The sequence below is a fragment of the Prionailurus viverrinus genome, chromosome C1, assembly GCF_022837055.1.
Source record: "Prionailurus viverrinus isolate Anna chromosome C1, UM_Priviv_1.0, whole genome shotgun sequence".
NCBI classification, from domain to species: Eukaryota; Metazoa; Chordata; class Mammalia; order Carnivora; family Felidae; genus Prionailurus; species Prionailurus viverrinus.
The window spans coordinates 121,588,606-121,605,592 of record NC_062568.1 but is presented as its reverse complement, the minus strand read 5'-3'; the positions used below and the strand labels follow the sequence as shown (position 1 = coordinate 121,605,592).

Below are 16,987 nucleotides of genomic sequence, written 5' to 3'. Positions count from 1 at the left end.
GTCAACTATACTTCAATAATAAAAAGATAGAAATGGTATATAATTCATTATATCTCATTTATGCAAGAAAGATGAGATAACTCCATTCAACAAACACATTTTTAAAAGTAGGTCGGGAGAGGAGAGTTTGACTCTCGTATATCGAGGGTTCACCCTCATGTAATGGCAAACACGATACAGAGTATAAGGGCTTTGTTCTAAGTGTTTTACATTTAATTCACACATATGCGTGGTGTCCTAAATCCAGAGATTTGGCGAATTAGTGTAGTTATAGATTTCAAATTGAAATTAAAATGTTAAGGTATCTATATATTGGGTTTTTGTTACTTTCCACTTTTGCCAGTCTTGGTCACATTAGTTAAGAGGGCTTCTATACGAACATGGAACAATATTTATGTTATGGGGTTGTGTGTGTGTGTGTGTGTGTGTGTGTAAGGTCTAGAACAGTGTGTGTAGTATGGTATATTTGAATAAAAGGGGAATACATAACATCTTTTGGACTGTTCCTAAAAATTGGTAATAATGGTTATCTCTGGGGTGGGGGCTTCAACTCTTATGAAAATCTACAGTGTTACTAATGTGCTTACCAAGTAATTTTTTTGATAACTAATTTCACTTTTCTTTGGTGATTCAATTTCTTACAGTGTGTCTATGACACTTCAGTGATTTTTTCTTCAGGGTAGATTAAATATTAGTTTGTCTTCTTACCATTTGTCTCTTTCAGATTTAAGTTAAATTCTAAAATAAAATTCTGGTAATTTGGGGGGTGGGGTGGGATGGTCATCCAAATAGTTGAATTCAAGGTCAGAAATTTACTATCAATATTTTCCAGCATGTAAATATGTAAATATCTACTTCAGGATTATTTGACATATATTTAATTTTCTATCTTCAATCATATGATATCCTTATAGTGTTTTTTATCTTTGACAGGAATTAAAAGGTGGAAAAGCTTATGCAAAGGTAAGTGGATGTTTTTTAACTCTTTTAGAACTTATGACTCTTGCTGTTTATAAGCTGAAAAATCAAATGGTTTGCTCTTCTTTTTTTAATGTTTATTTTCACAGAGCATGCACACACGAGCAGAGTAGGCGCAGGGAGAGAGGGAAAGAGAGAATCCCAAGCAGGCTCCACACTCAACACACAGCCCAACATGGGGCCCAATCTCATGACCATGAGATCACAACTGCAAGATCATAACCTGAGCCACTACCAAGAGTTGGACATTTAACCGACTGAGTCACCCAGGTGCCCCTCAAATGGTTTTCTCTTCTTATTGCTGTTCAAGTTGGCTGTTTTTAAATATAGATTTCAAATTGAAATAAAAATTGGAGGCACACCTGGATTGCTCAGTTGGTTGAACATCTGACTCTTGATTTCGGTTCAGGTCATGATCCCAGGTTTGTGGGACTGAGACCCACGCTTAGTGTGGAGCCTGCTTGGGATTCACTCTCCATCTGCCCCTCTCCCCAGCTCATGATCTCTTAGATAGATAGATAGATAGATAGATAGATAGATAGATAGATAGATAAAATAAAGGAACTTGGAGATTGAACAACTGGACCCAACAATAAATTATAGATATACTCTTTCTAAATGCTGATTATGGGATGTTATTCTTACATTTCAGCTTCCCTACTAGAAGATGATCTCTGGTTTCCATTAAGCAATAGGATCTATTAATTCAGTCTGTCCTGGAAAGTATTCCCAATCCCACCTCCAGGGTTTTAGGACCTCTCCTCTGTGCTCTCTTAGCACTCTATATACATGTTCACTAATCTCCTTTATACTTTCACTACGTAAGTGGAATTACTAATGAGTGTGCTCACCTCTTTGCTGAAGAGAAGGAGTTAGTAATACTACCAGAAACCCACATACTCCTCTTTTATTTTCAGTCTCTGATGGTATCTCCATCAGTTCAGTCATCAGAGCCAAGGATGGGGCACTAGCTTCAGCCATCAAATCTGCCTAACTCCTTAAAACTCCTTGGTTGCAGTGTCAGTTAGGATGCTCTTTGCTATAAGCAACAGAATACCCTTCTCACCTAGAGATTTGAATGTCACAAAACAAGTAGGTATGAAATAGAGTTGAGATAGGAGATAGAGCTACTTCAGGATTAGTTAGTACACTAAGTGAAGAACATCATCAAGAACCCATGTTACTTTTCTCTTTTCATTCTTCCATTCTCTGTGTGATGACTTTGTCCTTGGCTAGCTGTTCTCATGGTCACCAGGTAGCTCGAGTTTTAGTCCACACGTTCACATATGACAAAATCCAGCTGTTTCTCTATGTATGGCTTTGAGTGAGAAAACTTTTCCTAGTTGGACCTCAGAGAATTTCCCCCATAGCTTTCATTAGCCACAACTAGATGATATCCCCACTCCTAAACCAGTCATGGACAATAGGAATGGATTGCCATGGCTAGCTTGTGATTAGTCTCACAGTTTAACAATGAGCTAGGGATTGGGTTACTTTTCTTTTCCACATAGATGAGCTAAGAGTGGACACTAAATAAAATCAGGGTTCTGCTAACAAGGAATATCAGAACATTGAATAATGGTGGGTAAGCAAAAAAAAAAGGATCTGCTGTGATTGACAAATCCTGTGACTTCCCCCTTCTAATTTAAAAACCATCCCTTTTTCCACTCCGAAGGCCAGTGCCTTAGGTTATACCTTCATTATTTCTCATTTAAAACCTGCACTGGCCTCCTATCTTTTGTTCTCTGCCTCTGATGTTTCCCTCTATCCATCCTCTACATTACTGCCAGAGTGATCATTCTGAAATTCAAACACAATCATTCTCGCCCTTTTAATTCTTCAACAGCTATCTATTGCCTGGAAGGGAAAACGAAATGAAAAGTCTTCAACCCAACATTTAGATCCATCTTGGTTTACAAATCATCTGTCTGTACATGCATATACTCCTTTTTTTAAAAATTATTTTCCAGAGTTTCTTTTTTTTAAGTTTATTTATTTTGAGAGAGAGAGAGAGAGAGAGAGGGTATGTGGGTGTGAGCAGGGAAGGGGGAGGGGCAGAGAGAAAGAAAGAATCCCAAGCAAGCTCCATGCCATCAGCACAGAGCCTGACACTGGGTTCAATCCCATGAACCTGGGATCATGACCTGAGCCAAGATCAAGAGTCGGACGCTTATCCAACTGAGCCACTAAGGTGCCCCACTCACTTACTTATTCTTATGCTTCAGACATACTGCGCTCAGAAAATTCCTGGAGTGTGCCATGCTCTTTTAGCCTCTTTGCCCTGTGACTTGATGTTTTCCCTGCCATGTATGTGCTTCCCCTTTCCCTTGTCCTGTCACCACTTAGAACATTAAACACTCAGTTTCGTTGTCCTTTCCCCTGAGAAATTCTCTTTTCCTTTCTGTCTTGTAATTGTGTCTTCCTCTGTCACAGCACTTAAGCTTTTTATAAGAATTTGTTTTCTTTCTTTTTTCCCTCACTAAACCATGAGCTCCTTGAGGATAGGAGTGATTTACATTCCTGATGCCTGGTGTTACCTGAAATGTAGATGCTCAAAATTGTTTGCCAAATGAAGTAATATCTACCACAGATGTAGCTAGTGTCTATGTACACTTGCCATTTTAATGAGACAGTTATCTCAGTGAAGCCAGAGACAATCCTAAGGAAATGTGGACTATCTTGTGCCTCACTAGAATGTAAGCTCTTTCAAGACAGTCCTTATCTGTCCTGTTCATCACTGTTTTGTGGGGTCCCCAACAGGGCCTAGCACATAAAAGATGCTCAGTAAGTGTTGACCTGCAGCCTAAAATATCACGTTGACATACCCCACCTTTTAATATGCTTTCTTAGTGATGACAGACCAGATACCTTTTTTTTTAACTTGAATTATGCATAATGACACTATAATACCAGCATTCTAATAGTGGATAGTGGGCCAGTGGGCTGGTATTTGTTCAACAGATATGTATTAACTCCTACCGTATGGCAGGCGTTTTTCTTGACACTATTCTGAGTACTGTGGATATAGCAGTAAACAAAACAGACCCAAATTCCTGCCTTTATGGAGCTTATATTCTCATGGAAGGTTGGAGGGGATGGACAGTAAACAAAATAAATATGAAATATGTATGTATGTGATATGGTAACAACTACTAAAGTGAAGAACAAGGCAGGTAAGGGGTAAAGAGAGACAACTACAGGGTTAGAGAGGGAGGAAGGAGGCAAGGCATTTAGAATGGTCATGGAAAGCCCCTTAGATGACATTTGAACGTAGACCTGAATGGAGTGAGGAAGAAAGCTACAAGATCTAAGAATGTTTCAGACAAAAGAACAGTTAGTGTTAAAGGCCTTGAGGTGGACTTGGCATTTGCAAGTAAAAGGACATTGTGTCCAGAAGAAATAAGAAATAAATAAGATAAATATAAATAAATAAGAAAGCAGGGAAGTGAAGCTGACAAGGTAGTGGCCAAGGATGAAGGGACCAGAGACAGTCAACATAGACGACTCTTTCAAGGAGCTTTGCTATAAAAGGGAGCAGAAAAATAGTCCAACAGACTAGACAGAGATGTGAGATGAGGTTTTCTTTTGTTCATTCAGATGGCAAAAACTCCAGCGGGTCCACGTGGTGGAATGGGAATGGTTCAGTAGAGAAGGAAAACTTGAGAATGCAGAAGAGAGGGAGGAATTCCTGAAGCAGTGAACTTGAGTAGGCCGGAGGACAGTGGGTGGCCTCAGATCGGAGCACAGCCAGTTCACTTAAAATAAGCAGGCCTAGCTGCAGGCAGGTGAGTAGATGTGGCTGGCAGTAAGAGCTTGTGGAAGTTAAGCACTTTTTTGATTGCTTTTATCTTCTGAGTGAATTAAAAAGTAAGGCATCAGCAGAGTTTGGATGGAAAGGAGGTGCTGGAGGTTTAAAGAAAAAGGATAATGTATGAAATAGAGCCTTTGGATGATGTGCAATCAAATAGCCACGTGAATCTTCACATGCTTATTTGGATGTGGCTTTGCCCTGGATGCATCCAGGCTATTCTTCTGAACCCCTAAAAGGTACTCCCCTAAGGCCGGAGTAGCCATGTGAAAATTAAGTAGATGTCACCTGTGGCCTGATGTGTTCTGACTTACTGCATTGGGAAATTGTGGCCCTTTAATTAGTCTCAAAGTTCTTATTCTTCATTCTTTCTGTACCAGTTAAAAGCTACTAGGGGCACCTGGGTGGCTCAGTCGCCTAAGCGTCCGACTCTGGCTCAGGTCATGATTTCACGGTTCATGGGTTTGAGCCCCTTATTGGGCTCTGTGCTGACAGCTCAGAACCTGTAGCCTGCTTCGAAATCTGGGTCTTCCTCTCTCTCTGCCCCTTCTCAGCTCATGCTCTGTCTCTTTGTCTCACTCTCAAAAATAAATAAACATTTAAAAAAAATTAGTAAAAGCTACTAAATTAATGCTCCAGCCTGTAGTTAAAATCTTCATCTTGAATGCCATTCATATGTGTCCAGTATGTGTTTTTAAATCTTAAAACAGGCAGCTTAAAATCATAGCAGTGCTTGAAATGGCTAATACTCTTCATTAGGTATTCAGGGAGATGTGCTTAATTACAAATTCAAAACATTTTTTGTTGTTTTTAATAAAAGATTCCATATACATTTAGTCATGTAGAACAGACTTAGTTTATAAAAAAAAAAGGGGGGGGGCATATTTCTTTACTGCTTGGAAATGGGAAATAGAAGTTGAACAACATCAGAGGGAAGAGTGCAGGACAATCATTGGTAACTTCAGAAAATGGAGAAGAACCTGGGTCATAATGAGAGGGAGGAACAGCTTTCAGCTGAACTTCTGGATAGCAGCATAGAGCGTTGTTGTGGGGTGCAGCTTTGGGGAAGGGGAAAAGAAAGGTAAAGAGAGATCAGCAAGGCAAATGTGAAAGGTGGTGAAGGAGAAGGGGCTTATACCAAAGAAAATGTCTGATACATTTAAATCATTCTACTTCTTGCACTTAAAGTAAGAATTTAATAACCTGCCACTATCTGCAGTCACCAGTGATTAACTGGGAAAGGAGCCAGAACCAGAATGGGGAGAAGAAAGTCTGATCAGTTTTCTATATGAATATGCAGATGATCATGCATGACTGGTCTGCTGCCGTTTCCCACAGTGTTGGATGAGTACTGCTGCTACTTGGAATGATTTTAATTGTTTTATAAACATTATTTTTACTTCAACAGTTATATATTTCAATGTGTACAGGAAAAAATACATATTTAGTGCATCAAGTCTGTGATTTCAGAGATCATATTGCTTAAGAATTGAAAAGGTGATATATTTTAACAAAAAGGTGAGCCAATCTTAAGATACACATTAAGCAAATAATGGGGCAGATATTGTTAAGATGGCCACACTTGCAAATGACCGTTGTTTGAGAAAACTTGTCTAGAGCATGGGTTGAATGTTTATTTTAAGGAGAATATGATAGAAGCCTAGTAGATATTCTATTAATATAATTCCCTTTCTTTTCATAGCTGGGCTTTGCAGATCTAAACCTGGCAGAGTTTGCTGGATCAGGAAATACCACTCGTCGCTGTTTACTGGAAGGCTATGATACCAAAAATACAAGACAGGATAATTCCATTCTTAAAGTAAGCATGTTTTGAGATTTACATGTCAACAAATGAGAATCTCTGCCTTTGAATAAGCATAGGTATACACAGTCAAGGGCAAGATGGGAATCAGTACTGAGATCATAAGCTGACCACACCACACTGAAATACTCACCTTCAAGGGAAAAAGGCAACCCATATCACAGAAGCAGCAAAAAGTAACAAATGTTCACCTTCATGATCCTAAGGTGTTTCTGAGGCTGTGAACATTCAGGGAATAGTACATACAACTGCTAAAGCATCAGGCTCATTGACAGTAAGGAGCATGATGAATGAATACCTTAAAACAGGTATCACTCACGAAAAGTGACTTCCCAAGCAGCTATGGTGGGCACATAGAAGTCACTGGGTTCTCTGGTAACTAGTTAAGTGACAGGTGGAACTCACTTTGGGCATCTGCGATGTTGTTTCCAAGTAGCATCAGCAGCCCCATAGTGTGGTGGCCACAGAGAACACATACGGTTGGTGGGAGTATTAAATGAGACCAGTTCAGAATATGTTTGTAAAGTGTCTTGTACCTACTAAGCCTCACCGGACAGACCTTTTGCTGTATTTTAGTTAGTTTACCCCTTGATGGTAAGTTATCTAATGATAAGAAAGGAAAATAATTCCTAGTAAAAACTGTATGGTCGGAAGTTAGTGGAGCAAAGAATTACCCTATACCTACACTTTTCAAACTTTGTTTTCAATAAATATAACTGAAAAAAATTTCAAAGTACTTGCATATACCCATGTAGGGTAAACAGTGTTCTTCAGATGGGGATAGATTCTCTCCATTTTATAGATGAAGAAGCTGAGACTCAGAAGGTTAAGTGTCTCACTAAAGTCATCAGTCATCAGTAGCAGAGCAGAGACCAGAATGCATCTCTACCATTATGTAGTCAGTGGTCTTTTCATGTTGCCATGCCGTCTAAGCATCAGACTCCGAAGAAACAGGCTGCCCTATTCCTTCTTAGACTGATCCCAAACAAGCTGAACAAGCCGCTAAGTTTCTTCATATTTGCAGTGTAAGAAGAAAGATAATCCTTCTCTGAATAGTGTTTTCATTAGGAATTGAAATGACTTTCTTTTTTTTCTTTCTTTCTTTTTTTTTTTTAAGAAAGAGATAGAAGGCATGTGTACACACATGCACTCAAGCAGGGGAGGAGCAGAGGAAAAGAGAGAATCTTTTTTTTTTTTTAATGTTTATTTATCTATAGAGAGAGAGAGAGAGAGAGCATGAGCAGGGGAAGGGCAGAGAGAGGGAGAGAGAGAATCCCAAGCAGACTCCACACGTTCAGCACAGAGCCTGAAGCAAGACTTGATCTCACAAATCATGAGATCATGACCTAAGCCAAAATCAAGAGTCAGGCTCTTAACCTACTGAGCCACCCAGGCACCCCAAGAGAGAGAATCTTAAGCAGGCTCCACACCCAGTGTGGAGCCCAACATGGGGTTTGATCTCACGAACTGAACCGTGAGATCATGACCTGAGCCAAAATCGAGTCCCACACTTAACCGATTGAGCCACCCACGTGTTCTGGGAATTGAAATAACCTTCTAATTTTAAATTCCATCCCCTGCTATTCCTTAGGGCCAGCTCCTGGAGTAGTTTCCTTTTGGCTCTCCATTGATCCTTTCACACCATTTCTCCCACTTGGCCCTACAAAGAAATTAGTCTTTTATAGATCATACCACTCTGTATCACACACACTGTCTCCCTGCCTGAGCTGTCATCTCCTGGTCACCTAGTTACCTTCTCTCTCCTACTTACGATGACTTAGCTCCTGGCTCACAGTTTTTTTTTCCATCCCTTCTGTCATCATTTTTTGATGGCTCCACCATCTGGTGGGTGATCTGTCCCTGCAGACTGTCTTTTCTGTGCATTCTCTCCCTCTAGCTAATCTTTCATGTACCTGGGACCTCTCCTTTCCTCAAACTACCCTTCTCCAGGAACCTTTTCCTTTTCTTCACCTCCATTCCACACCCCATGGTCACAGTCTAGACTTACCTCTAGAAATTCCACCACCTCCAGAATTTTAGTTCCAAGTATCCCCTGCCCCCATCTATTATGTTTCCAGTCCTCTTGGTCTCCTGTTCACTTGGCTATCCTTAACCTGACTGCTCTCATTGTTTACCAGCCTCCACTTGTTTCCACTTCCCTCTTTATCCAGCTTTGATTCTGGGATCCATGATTATCCTATGCTCAAAAATATTCCTCGCTCCTTTGCCCCTGTCTCCCTCATTGCTCTCCCCTGAGTAATCCCCGACCCCAGTCAGACTCAACTGTCCTCTCTGGACTTGCATCCTAGTTGCTGAATGTTGCTGGAGAACATCATACAACCATCCAGCGGCCATTCCTTCAGTCTTGCTCCCTGCCATCAAGCAACTGTACTTCCTTTGAAAGCATCCTTTCCCATTTTTCTAGAGACTCTATTGTATACCTTCTTTCTTCTTGGATCTCTATGCACCACTCTTACTCTCAACTGATGGTCTTTCTTTATCCTTTATTGAGAAAACAGAAGCCATTAAATCAAATTCCCTCATATTCCCATTGCCGAATTTATGATTCTTCCTGTCTGTCCAGCCCTGTTATCCTTTTTGCCCTGGTTACAATGAAGGAAATGCCCCTCTCCCTGTCAGAAGTCAATCGCTTCCCTTGGGTTGAAGAATCCAGAGCTTGCCTAATCCAGAGCGGTGCCATTTGGACTATCCCTTCTCCTGATATTCTCTATCTCTAGTGAATCATCCTCATTAACATATGGAGAAACAGCTCTAGTATCTGCTGTGTTTAAAACAAAAACCGCTTCTCACCTCCTCCAACCATTATCCTACTCTCTCTGTTCTGCTTCCCCACACAATTTCTTAAGAGCTGCATGTGCCATCTCCCTCCCTCCTCAGACATTAAAGATACTCAAGAGTGCTGTTTTGATGGAGTTAGAAACCAGACTGTGGTGGAGGGGATAACGCTACCAGCGCAGCAGGCCCAGACGCACACATTTAGTAAGTGTAGTGCTCAAAGGGGAAAAGAACAGCAGTGGAGGCACTGGGGTGAAGAAATAAGAGAGAAATGAGGTTGGTTATATTAGCATACATGTCAGCCACTATATCTTCTCTTCGTAAAGACCGTGGGTTTTAGTATTGTGCAGTCCTAGCTTCAGATCTCAGCTCTGCCCTTTATTAGCTACCTGATCTTGAAAATACTAATATATCTCCTGAGCTTAAAATGAAAATATCCATCTCTCATAGGAGTGTTGAAGATCCAGTGAAATCTTGCATTATAAAACACAGCTTATGCATGGCACATAATTAATTCTCAAATCATGATTGCTGTTAATGTTGTTGTTATTACTACCGTTATCATTATTACTCCCAGAAGAAGGAAACAAGGTCCTATGGCTGAGTCTTTTGGGTTTTTTTTAATGTTTATTTATTTATCTTGAAAAAGAGCTCCAGTGAGTCCGGGGGAGGAGCAGAGGGGGAGAGAGAGAGAATGAATGAATCCCAATCAGGCTCCACACTCTGCACAGAGACTGACTCGGGGCTCCATCTCACCACAACCACAAGATCATGACCTGAGCTGAAATTAAGAGTCCAACACTTAACCAACTGAGCCACCCAGGCGCCTCCTCCCCCCCTGCCCACTGTGGTTGAGTCTTAAAAGACAGTCACAACTAGAGAACAGCAGCATTTCAGAAAGCATTAGCAAAGGTTTAAATTCTGATCTAAAGCTGGAACACGGGCCAGAAGCATTGTGCTCTTGCAAGCCACTTCAGGCAGCCCATGAGGCAACAACATGGCAAGTTGGAGGGAAACATTCCAGACACTTGGGCACCACAGGAATTGGGGAGGAAAGACAGATAAACTAGACCAGCACAGCACACACCCACAGAACTGTTATTAGGGTAGCACTTGCTTTTTGTTTCCATCTTTTCCACTCTGATTTTTGCAGTTACAGAGTTTTGAATGTTGAAAAGTGGTTTTAAATCTGTCTCTGTATAAAGCAGCAATTTAATACTGGATGTAACCCAATTAAGCTATCATTTTATTTAATACTTTCTAAACAGAAAATATTGGCCTAGATTCTGTGGTGGATGCATAGATTAGCGGAATGTGGCTTCTCTTCTCAAGGAAACTTTTATAATCACATTTCTTTTCCTAATATTCAGGTTTTGATCAGTATGCAGCTGATGTCTGGAGACCCATGTTTTAAAACGTAAGTTGAAGCTTCGTAAATGAATTATTTATCTGAAAGTATAAAAGTGGTTTCTTTTTGTTTGTCTGTTTAAATTTTTGCATTCATATTTCATAATATTTACTAGTGAAGGGACTGTTCTTTTTCTAGGAGACTGACCTGACCCACATAGAAGTTACTATTACCTTTTACCAAACAAGCTCCCCACAGTCTAAAATTATTTAAGCTATAGGTCTTTTATCATCTTCAAGTTTTGGGTGAAACTATACAAATTAAATGTTTTAATTTGACCCCCGCAGACTTACTCATTTCTTCAACAGATACCTCTTAACTGCCTTACCATGTGCTAGGCCCTATTCTAGACACTAGAGAAACAACAGTGAAAAAAAATTGACCAAGTCCCCGACCTCTTGGAGCATGTATTCTAAGAGGAAAACAAATAACGAGCTAATAAATACATGTATAATTTAAAAAGAGCAATGAGGGTTTTGGAGAAAAATAATGCAGGGTAGGAAGGCATGGTGGGGAGAAACGTTGCTGTTTTAGAGTATAGTCAAGAAAGTCCTCCCTGGCAAAGCTGATATTTGAGCAGAGACCTAAAGGAGGTGGAAAGCACGCCATGCAGACATTTGGGGAAAGAGCATTTGAGTTAGAGGAACAGGGACAAAGGTCTTGAGGGAGGAGTGTGTTTGTCATGTCCCAGGAACTGCCAGGAGACCAGTATGTCTAGAACAGAGAGAATGAGGAGTAGGGGGATTGGAGATAGGATCAGGTGATGAAGAGTCTCGTCAGCCACTTATAACCTGAGTGAGACAATAAGCTCCTGGAGGGTTTAGAGCAAGGGAATAAAATCATCGGACTTATGGCTGCTAGGTAGAGAGTAGACAATTTGGGGGAGCAACGACAGGAGGAATGGCAGAAATAGGTAAAGGGTTAGGAAGCCGTTTCAGTAGTCCAAGGTTTAGGGCCTGAGTAACTAGAGAAATGGTTTTTCCACTTACTGAAATAGCAGAGCCTCTAAGAAAAACAGGTTGGGGGTTGGGAGCTTGGATGTTAGGCATGTCAAATAGGATTTGAGATCCCTATTTAACATCCAGCCAGGTACATCATGTGGGCAGTTGGACATAACACTAAGAGTTCAGTGGGGAGGCCCGAGCTGAAGACATAATTTTGGAAATCATGACGTCATCAGCACATACAGACCAGTTAAAGCCATGCAATTTGGTTAAATGACCTAAAGGGAGTGACTATAAATAAAGAAAAGAACCACAGACTGAAGGGTGGGACACTCCAGTGTTGGAGGTTGGGGAGATGGGGAAGAATCAGCAAAGGAACAACCTGTAAAAGAAAAGGAATGAACCAAAGGGGAAGACTGTCCTGAAAAACCAAGTTCGAAAAGGAAAGGGTAATTGGCTGTGTCCCACACTGTGGAAGTAGATCACGGAAGATGAGGACTGGAAACTGACCTTTGGATTTGCTGTCCAGAAACCACCAGTGCCTTTGACAAGCATTTTGATAGATTGCTGGGAGCCTGTAACCTTTCTGGAGTGGGTTAAAGAGGGCTTGAGAAGAGAAAAATTGGAGACAGCATAAACAATTTTGCTGCAAAAAAAGGAACAGAAAATCAAGTTACAAATAAAAAGAGGATACAGGGTCAAGAGCAGGTCTTTGGGTTTACTTGTTTGTTTGTTTGTTTTTTAAGATGGAAGATAGTATTTGTGTACAGATCTGAATGGTTCGGTAGGGAGAGAGGGGACACAGAAGAGAAAAAGGACAGTTGCTAGACGGTGTCCTTCGATTGTCAAGAGCAATGAATGCAGAGAATATAGCTTTAGATGCAGTTATATGAGAAATGGAAGCATATAGAAGTTATTTTCAATTTTCTCTTTATTTCCTAGTGAAATAGGAAATGAGATGATCATTGAAGAGTGCGGACGGGAAAGATGGCGATGGGTTTGAGGAAAGAGGAAAGATGTGGAAGAGTCCTGTCAGAGTGTGGGAGAGTGAGCTGAATGGGGAGAGGCTTGCTTGTTAGCAATACTGAAGACACTCAATTACAAAAGAAAATTATATATCACTTGAATATCTGAGAAAAAATATATTTAGTAAAGGAAAGAAAATCTTAATTTTTCCCCGTGCACCAACTTCCATGTTTTTAATAGTAACATCCATATAGTTCCCTATTTACAGTGTTTTGTAAAGTTGAAAATACATATTTAATAAAAAATCAATTGATTAAACTATGCATTTTACTATAACTTACCTTTCCTGTGTTGTCATCTCTTGAACCGTAATTTCCTGGCTTCTTTCTTTATATCCTGCTCTGTTGAGACTAAACAATTTTTGCTATGCTACATTTGGCTTCTTAGGTAACAGTGTTTTTCTAGTGGAATCAGTTTAAGGCAAAATGAGAAAATGAGCAGCAAAACAAAGTGGAAGGAAAGGAATTCATCATTCCTTCTCGTGAACTTAAGAATATTCCCTTTCTGGCCCTTTCTCTACCATTTTCTCTCTCCACTTGTGCAACTCAAATACTGAAGAGCTCAAAAATATCACCTTATGTTCTGTATTATCTCTGGGAATGTAATTCTGAGAGTCTAGAATTTATATTTATAGGAAAGATGTTTATAACTCATTAGAATAAACAGACTTCACCTAATCCCAAGATACATAAAAATATTTCTCAGGAGAACCAAACTCCCAATAGTTACTTTCTCTTTTCTCTGAATATCTGAAATTGTACAACTGTCCGTGGAAAAGGAGCAACTCTGACCCATCCATGCACTTATGCATACTGAGTATGGACTGAATAGAAAAATGGTAAGGGGCGCCTGGGTATCTCAGTTGGTTGAGCATCCGACTCTTGGTTTTTCAGCTCAGGTGCTGATCTCACAGTTCATAATATCGAGCCCAGAGTTGGGCTCTGCTTGGGATTCTCTCTTCCCTCTCTGTCTCTGCCCCTCCCCTATGCACATGTGTGCACACATGCTCTCTCCCTCTCTCTCAAAATAAATAAACTTTAAAAAAACAGAAAAGTGTTTAAACTACTGATGTAAAAAGTAAATTATTTGGAGGGCACCTGAGTGGCTCAGTCAGTTGAGCATCCAACTCTTGATTTCAACTCAAGTCATGATCCCAGGGTCATGGAATCGAGCCCCACATTGGGCTCCACGCTCAGCATGGATTAGGATTCTCTCTCCTGCTGCCCCTCTCCCCCACTCGCTTGCATGCATGCTCTCTGTCTCTAAAATAAATAAGATTCTGTCTCTCCCTCTGCCCCTCTCCCCTGCTCGCACTTTTTCTCTAAAACAGAAAAAAGCGGGGGGTTGGGGGGACCTGGGTGGCTCAGTTGGTTGAGCATCTGACTTCGGCCCAGGTCATGTTCCCGTACTTCGTGGGTTCCAGCCCCACATCAGGCTCTGTACTGACAGCTCAGAACCTAGAGCCTGCTTCCTATTCTGTATCTCCCTCTCTCTCTGCCCCTCCCCTGCTTTGTTTCTCTGTCTCCCAAAAATAAATAAACATTAAAAAAAACTTTTTTTAAGATAAAAAGTAAATTGTTTTTATTATATTGTATTTCAGTATATCTCAAATATGTAAAATCACAATACTTTAGAGCTGAAAAGAGTGTTGGAATTTGTCCAGTCCAGTGATTTTTTTTCCAGATATTTAGCCACAAAATCTTTGTGTTCAAAGGTATTATAAATCTCAATATATAAGTTTTTTCTGTTGAAAAAAGATATAGTACCTTACTACCCCTAAAGTCTCCAAGGGAGGAGCTTCATCAAGCCAGTTTAAAAGTATTATAAAATCCAAGTTCTCATTTTACAGATGGGGAAACTAAGGCAAAAACAACTGAGTCACATGACTGAATATTTCTAAGACATAGATGTAAGTAACTGCTGGAGAGGTTCATCCTACTATTCTTTCTGCTTTTGTCTGTCTTTGAATTTTTCAAGATATAAAGTTTTTAAAAACCTCGGGGCGCCTGGGTGGCTCAGTTGGTTAAGTGGCCGACTTTGGCTCAGGTCATGATCTCACGGTCCGTGAGTTCGAGCCCCGCATTGGGCTCTGTGCTGACAGCTCAGAGCCTGGAGCCTGTTTCAGATTCTGTGTCTCCCTCTCTCTGACCCTCCCCCATTCATGCTCTGTCTCTCTCTGTCTCAAAAATAAATAAACATTTTAAAAAAAATTTTTTTAACCTAGAGAAACTAACAAGAATACAGCAGACCTTCAGCATTCTCAGCTTTAAATTCTAGTTTTGACTTTTTTTTTTAATGTTTATTTATTTTTGAGACAGAGACAAAGCATGAACGGGGGAGGGTCAGAGAGAGGGAGACACAGAATCTGAAACAGGCTCCAGGCTCTGAGCTGTCAGCACAGAGCCCGACGCGGGGCTCACGGACCGCGAGATCATGACCTAAGCCGAAGTCGGCCGCTTAACCAACTGAGCCACCCAGGCGCCCCTAGTTTTGACATTTTATGAGCATAGGATCTGTACCATAATTTGTATCACTTTCTGAAAGATAAATTTCATACCATAAGGCCTGTATTTATGAATAAGACAGCTGGTAAGTCACCCTCTACCTACCTGCCCTGGACTCTGTTTTGTAGTTCTCTGCAAATCATCAAATATCCGACTCTTGTAAAAGAATGAAACTGGCTAAAAAAAAAAAAAAAGCCAACCACTAGTGCTAATAAAGAAAAAGGATAGGGGCCCCTGGCTGGCTCAATTGGTGGAACATGCAGCTCTTGATCTCAGGATTGTGAGTTCGAGCCCCACACTGGGTGAGATTACTTACAAAAATAAAAATCTTTTTAAGAATTTTAAGAGAGGGGCTCCTGGGTGGCTCAGCCGGTTGGGCATCCGACTTCAGCTTAGGTCATGATCTCATGAATGTGAGTTCAAGCCCTATGTTGGTCTCTCTTCTGACAGCTCAGAGCCTGGAACCAGCTTCAGATTCTGGTCTCCCTCTCTCTCTGTTCCTCCCCCGCTCGCACTCTGTCTCTCTCTATCTCTCAAAAATAAAGATTAAAAAAAATTTTTTTTAAGAATTTTAAGAGAAAAAGGATATTTTGAGAGAAAAAATACATGCTACACTGACATCTGACAATATGGTGGTAAAGTAGATCTAGGGATGATAATCCTCTTGAATAGCTAGGGTTCTGGAGCATTCATATTCTAGAAGGAAGGAGAGTACTATTTGTCAAAATGATTTAGTAAATGTTACTGTCTTCCAATTTAAATGTTGAAACAACTCTGATACAGTATCTATATTTTTTAAGTGAGGACCCTGAGGCTCCGAGGTTAAGGAACTAATTTGTCCAGGGTCCCAGGATTCACTCATTTATTCTGTACGTGTGCATTGATTGTCTGCCATGTGCTAATAACATTTACCAAACTTAAGTAAGGCCAGCCCCTGTTCTGAAAAATTTACTCCTTCTGTGGGAGACAGACACGGAACATATGATGCTACTGAGGCATGGATGGTAGAGTCCCTAACTACTTTTTCTTGAAATGCAGGAAAGGGTTCACTGAGGGGGTGATACTGAGCTAATTTTTAGAGGATGAATAGGAAATTATCAAGCAGAGGAGGTGGGTAGGACATTCCAGGAATAGAAAACGTCTTGCATGAGTTTATGCCATTGTTACAGGGCATGAATATCAAGTACGTAATATTGTCACTTCAGGTCATTTTTCACATACTCTTAACGTTGCTATGACATTAAAATAAAATCTCATCTCTTCGTTCTGTAATTGAGCTATATTAAACAAGTTCTTATAAGGGATACAAAAACATTTTCAGAACAAAAAGGGGTAATAGAATAAAAACTGACACACGTTAAGCACAGTGATTATTCAACATGACTGAGTTGTGTAGGGAGACTTAGGAGAGCTGCCAAGTCCCCACTATAAATTTTAGACCATAATTAATATCAGTCCCCATGGACTGATTCAATAATTCAAAACTATTGAATTTTCTCTGTAATGCTTAGTTACCCCAGTTAACTAAGTTAGTGAAGAAGGCTCAAATTATCAAGGGTTGGGGTTCTTCAAGTGTTTTGAGACCTCAGAACAAGGGATGCCAAACTGAAGGTATTGCTAAAAGTATTGTGGCCCTGAAGTCAGGCTGAACAGGAAAGAGTGGAGCCAGAGGGAGACAGGGAGAAAGGGAAGAGGCCACAG

The 16,987-nt window shown here is 40.5% G+C and overlaps 1 protein-coding gene across 4 annotated transcripts in view; it reads left to right on the top strand.

The window, feature by feature from the left end:
* The window catches only part of EEIG2 (EEIG family member 2), a 94,989-nt gene that overhangs the window by 59,082 nt on the left and 18,920 nt on the right, over positions 1-16,987 (top strand). For all 4 annotated transcript variants that reach the window (XM_047870694.1, XM_047870693.1, XM_047870692.1 and 1 more), the window contains exons 3-5: positions 934-963; positions 6,489-6,605; positions 10,775-10,821. In XM_047870694.1, the coding sequence (XP_047726650.1) occupies positions 934-963; positions 6,489-6,605; positions 10,775-10,821 (194 nt within the window). The remainder of the gene's footprint in view (positions 1-933; positions 964-6,488; positions 6,606-10,774; positions 10,822-16,987) is intronic.